This window comes from Nannospalax galili, unplaced genomic scaffold (genome assembly GCF_000622305.1).
Source record: "Nannospalax galili isolate Female #2095 unplaced genomic scaffold, S.galili_v1.0 scaffold14, whole genome shotgun sequence".
NCBI lineage: Eukaryota > Metazoa > Chordata > Mammalia > Rodentia > Spalacidae > Nannospalax > Nannospalax galili.
In genome coordinates, this window is record NW_008336953.1 from 1,311,327 (window position 1) to 1,317,326 (window position 6,000).

Here is a 6,000-nt window from a genome sequence, read left to right on the forward strand (position 1 = left end):
TGTTAATTTTTAGGTTTACAGTTGAATTATTACAGTTATACAATATTGTACTCAGTATAAACCCTATAAGACATAAATTAAATGATGTTTTAACCTTTAAAAAGATCTCCATTTCATTATTAAAATACACAATTTCATACAGAAAAATTCATTTTTAATGCAACTGACATTCAGCTGTTTGCACATATGTTTCTAATATCAATATATCTGATTATTACTAGTCACGGTTACTTTCTGAGCTCCTTGGAAATATAAAAATTTTAATTTGCAATATTATCAAAAAGAAAAAGACGGGAATAAGTTTAGCAAAAGTAGAACTCATGTTTACTAAAATAAAAAAAATTCCTGTTGAAATGAAATACGCTAACTTGAGAGCCATTCTGTATTTATAGGTAAGATGACAAGACTAAACAATCAGCACTGTCGCTGTCAAAACCTCAGTTGCCTTTCTTTCCAAAGTTGGGAAACAGATTCAAATTTATGTGGGCCCTAGATTAACAAAACAATTTTCAAAAACGAAGGAACTGCACTGCCCAGCTTAAAACTGTACCACAAAGCCATAGTAATCAAAATAGGGTGGTACTTGTTTATAGAAAAACATAGATGGAACTGAATTGAGAATCAATCAATTACTCACAAATGTGCCAAGGCAATTTGCTTTTCAACAAATGGCACTGGGACAGTTGTTACATTCTCATGTGAAAACATTAATTGATCCCTCAGCTCATACTGTACACAAGAATTAACTCAAAATGGATCTCAGATCTAAATGTAGAATGAAGTCAACACTCTTAGAAGAAGACACAGTAGTACATATTCGTGACCTCAGATTAGGCAATGATCTCTTTTTAAAAACTTGTTTGTTTCATTTCATGTCTATGTGTGTGTGCCTGAGTGTACACAAACACCACATCATGTGTGTGCAGGAGCCCATGGGGATTGGAAGAGGGCATCAGATTCCCTGGAACTGGGTGTGCTGGGAACTGAACCTAAGTCCTCTCTGTAAGAATAGTAAGCCGTCTTTCTTTTTATTATTTTTATTTTATGTGTATGAGTGCTTTGCCTGCATGTGGATAGGTGCATCTGTGTTGTGCAATGCCTGTGGAGGTCAGAAGAGAGCCTCAGATCACCTAGAACTGGAGTTACAGACAGTTCTTAGCTGCCATGTGGGTGTTGGGAATTGAACCCGGGTCCTCTGCAAGAGCAGTCTGTGCTCTTAACCACTGCTCCATCTCTCTAGCCCCAAGAATAGTAAGCACTCTTAACCACTGAATCATCTCTCCAGCTCCTGGGCAACTGTCTCTTAAATATGACACGGAAAGCACAGATGATGAAAGAAAAAGCCTAATTAGTTCTTACCAAAGTTAAAAACTTTTATTTTTCAAAACCACCATTAAGAGACAAGCCATCACTTGGATAAAATATTTGCAAATTATACAGTCGAGAAAGAACTTATGAAGAGGGAGTGGACTTGATGAAATCACATTATATGCATTATGAAATTCTCAATAAAAAAGGAAGGACTTACATTCAAAATAGAAAAAAGCTCTTAAAAGTTTATTCTGGGCTATAGTTATAGCTTGGGGGTAAAAGTGCTTGCTGTACAAGTCTGAAGAGTTGAGTTCAAATCCCCAGCACCCATGTAAAAAGCTGGGTGTGACCGTGCACATGCCTGTAATCCCAGTGCTGTGGAGGGCAGAGACAGGAGGACCACTGAGGCTCGATGACTGCCAGCCTAGTTCTAGGTTCAGTGAGAGACCATCTCAAGGGAGTAAGGAGAGACTGATAGAGCAGGGAACCCAGTGTCCTCTTCTCCACTGTACATAGGCATGCATACCTACATACATGGAATAGACCACACACACACGCACACACACACACACACACACACACACACACACACACACACACACACGTCTATCCAAACAATGGGCAGAACAATCTGCGTAGACATTTTACCCAACAAGATAGACACATCCAATTAACACATGAGAAGATGTTCAATATCTTTGGTCACTAGGGAAATGTACTGCAAAGCATAATGGGATATTACTTCACATCTACAAGAATTTGACAATTAATAAGACAGACAGTAACAAATGATAGTTGCTGTGTGGAGAACTCTGAATGTGAAATGTCATTCCAAAAACCAGTTTGGCAGTTTCTCAAAATATTAAACATAAATTTACCATTACTACATATTACCCAACAACTGCACTCAGAGGTATCCACCCAGAGAAATGAAAACATTTGTCCACACCTAGACTTTATATAGCTCCTCCCAGCAGCATCATTCACAGTGACCAAATCAGAAACAGCTGGCCCATCAGCTGGAAGAACAAAACGTAGTAAAGTCAGAAGGCTGAATTCTAGCTCACAGTGAAGAATGCATGCTGCAACATGGATGAAACTCAGGGCACTGTGTTTGGTGAGAGACTCCAGGCAAGAATGTTCAGCAGCTGGGGGCTTTTGCTGCCGAACCCGAGTTCGGTTGCTGGAACTGACAAAGTGGAAGGAGATAAGTGACTCCTGAACGTTGTCCTCTAACCTCCACAAGCACACTGTGGCATGTGTGTGAAATGCACCTCCCAGAAATAAATTGCTTAAAAGTTCGCAGACTGTATGTTTTAATCATGTGAATTGTCCAGGGAAGCCACATTAACAGAAAAGGAAGGAAGGGAGGGAGAGAGGAAGGAAGGAAGGAAGGAAGGAAGGGAAAGGAGAGAACGCAGCCTCTGGCAAGAACTCACACTAGGGCAGAAAGGCAGATTGCTGTGCCTGGTCCTCTGCAGCTGCCTGTGGAGCTGCATTTGCCTCTGCTGCACACTAGCCCCAGTCAACTCCAGCATCTGGAGGTCAGATGTGTCCCCAGAGCCACACAGAACAGGATGCCTGTTCCCTTTAAATAAGTTCTTTTTGCTGAGGATATCAAATACAAGACCTTACATGTCAGAAACCATAAAGAGTCAGCAAAGAGCAAAACAATTTCCATGAACTTGTGCTTCCCTTCCAGGCACTGTCACCTCCCAGGCAGCTCTGCCCAGCTTGGGCTGCTATGTCTCCCCTTCCACTGTGCACATGACCTTCAGGGAGCTCTCTATCTCTTGCCTCAGTTTCCTCCTCTGTGAATGTAGAATTCCTTCAGGACAGTCACAAACTGATGAAACGAGTGTGTGTGCACAGGTGTAACCCCAGGTCTGCAGCTGTGGCTAGTATGCTTAGCCTCAGAGATAGGCATGTAAACAAAAACGTAATTAACAAATATTTTTTCACACTGAATAGAATTGATTGTTGATCAGGACATACATTCCTATTTAAGAATACAGCTATAAGTTAAGTATATTTCTTCCAGGGGAAGGATAATAAAGTTAAATGAATTTCTGGGGTCATTAGACTCCTTTCTAGAGCTCTTGATGAATCCTTGATAATATATCATCAATTTGGAATTATTAGGATTAGGGCAGGGCTCTCTGTGTGGTGCAGTTGATGTAACCTGCACCATTTCATTGCATTAGTCTTGTTATCAATAGCAGTTAAGTTACAATTGTTGGTCTGCTAAGCTCACCATGATCTTAAGATGGTTCACAAAGGTACAGTTCAATTATGTGAGTTTATGTCCAACTTATACTACATGTAGGGAGAGTTGGGATGAATTTCTTATTTAATCTATATGACAATGAGGTCAAATGTGTCAAGAGATTAAGAGGTTGCATCAGACTGCTTAGCCTGGATCTCTAAAGAAAACCTGAATTTTAGGATATCCTTTACTGATAGCACACATACGAAGTTTTGCTGAATCAAATTAACACAAAATTCACAATGAAAATCAAAATGGTCCTTCATTTCGAGAGCATTGCCAGACATTCAATAACAAAATCAGAACACCAAGCTGACTAAGGCCTCAGACAAAGAAAAGGTGGACAGCCAATGTCCTGAGGATGCACAGACACACACCACATAAAAAATGTGGACAGATGCAGCTGTTGAGAAGCTTTGCAAAATGAAAGGGACAGCATGTAATACAAAAAACAAAATCACAACCAGCCACACCTGTAGCGAGGATCACCTGAAGCCGTTCAGCCACATGTACAGCTGAGGCGGAGGGGAGAGTGTACGCTAGAGCCTTTGCTAGTGGGTGATCACTCCTGGCACTGAGAGCATCTTTCTCCACAGTTGGGTGGACTCTATTCTGCTTCTGTTTGAGAATGGGTCCATTCTAGTCATAGCGGTGTCCCTGTAAATGCACACTGGATAATTCACACAGTGGAAATTTTTTGGAGTTTATAGAATGCTGGAACATGGCACTCTATAATAACTATTTTCCCATAGTTTTTGATTAAAAGAATTAGGATGGTTTAGTTATCTGTTTCATAGCTACAGATTTTATACGAATACATGTTCACTTATAGTCTATAACCACACTTTATAATTTTAATGTTCTGATAGATATTTTAGGACTGCAGCAACTCACTGTCTATTTTAAGGTTTAATATAAAAAATGGTTTTTCAGGAAACTTCTTTATTTTTATTGTAGGTGTGCATTTTGCCTGCGTGTTATGTAAGTGTACGACATGCATGCAGTGCCCACAGAGGCCAGAAATGGGCATTGGATCCCCTGAAACTAGAATTATGGATGGTTGTTAGCTGCCACGTGGGTGCTGAGAACTAAACCTGGGTTCTTTGCAAGAGCAGCCAGTACTCCTAATTGCTGAGCCATCTCTCCAGCCCCTAGGAAACTATTTTTAAAAATGAAGCAACTTCAGGTTAGATCATGAAACTGATCTCATTTTCAAAATCTAAGTATATAAGACACGAACTGTCAGTCTTTGTATTTTGCTTTTTATTTCATAGAATAAAAAAGCCACTAAGAATATCATACAAAAATGTACCTACCTGCAAGCCCTTGAATCCTTTTTAAAAAAAAAATTTGAGAATTTCATACATGCATTTCATACATGCCCACTCCCTCCCCTCCAACTCCTCCCATATCTCCCCATCACTTTTTTTTTCTGATAATTTCATGTATTCTTTCTTCTTCTTTGATTGATTTATTTTTTATGGGGCTTTTGGCTACTCTAACATTCCCCCTTATGAAGAGGTAATCCTAAAATCTTTTAAGGATTAATAAAAGCTCCCAAATATTTTTGACATTTTTGGCTTTTGGAATGGAGTAGGTTTCTAAGAGGCCCAAGGGCATTGTGAGTTTTAGCCAAAAAAACTGGCTACTTTTCTTTGGGGTCTTTTTACCCTAACTGCCTAGCCAATTCCTACCTACTATTCTTATTACACCATCCTCTGAAGAGGTTATCCAAATGCCAATAGGGAATGGGGATGAAGACTGCTCTGGCTTCTTCCATGCTGAACAGGGACACAGGGGGAGGCAATTGGAGTCTATCAGAGGGTCTGTCTAAAAGACTCCCAAATTGCACAACTCTTATCTCAAGGAGGAAAATAAGTCTTTGAATCGTGAATAGGAGATGTGAAGGAGAAGTAAAGCAAGAGTAATGAGCATTACAAGTTCTAGACAGGGAACTAGAAGAAAGTCTGAGCAGGGCAATTTTCAAATGTTCATGTGAGTCCATTGGAATTTCTTGAAAAGCGCTTCCAAAAGCATCCCTCTGTTGGGCTCCTCCTCATTTTTCTTTTGTCTTCCAAGGCTGGACTCCAGAGTGATGGATTCAGGATTTGCTTTCAGGCATTTTGATAGCTGTTGGAGTGGTTAGAATCAGGGTCAGTTCCCCCACAAAGGCTTCTAGATAGGGGGAGAAAACAAATTTATCCATCATTTTAGAACAATAGCTGGCTGTCTCCCTTAGCTACAGGTGCGCACTACAGTACTGGAGACCAAGATTTGAAGTCTTACATCTGAGAAGCACTTTCTGGTTAGGAACAAAATCATCAATGAGAAATAATTGTCTAAATAACTTTTTATATAGACTTAAGCCTAATGCCTGAGAAGTGTAATCCCTTGAACTCTTAAAGAAATATACTGGGGGTGGG

At 39.9% G+C, this 6,000-nt stretch overlaps 1 protein-coding gene across 1 annotated transcript in view; it reads left to right on the forward strand.

The window, feature by feature from the left end:
• The window catches only part of Spag6 (sperm associated antigen 6), a 60,838-nt gene that overhangs the window by 46,547 nt on the left and 8,291 nt on the right, over positions 1–6,000 (forward strand). Inside the window, 1 exon segment of the mRNA XM_008831767.1 lies at positions 4,852–4,904. Coding sequence (XP_008829989.1) covers positions 4,852–4,904 — 53 coding nt within the window.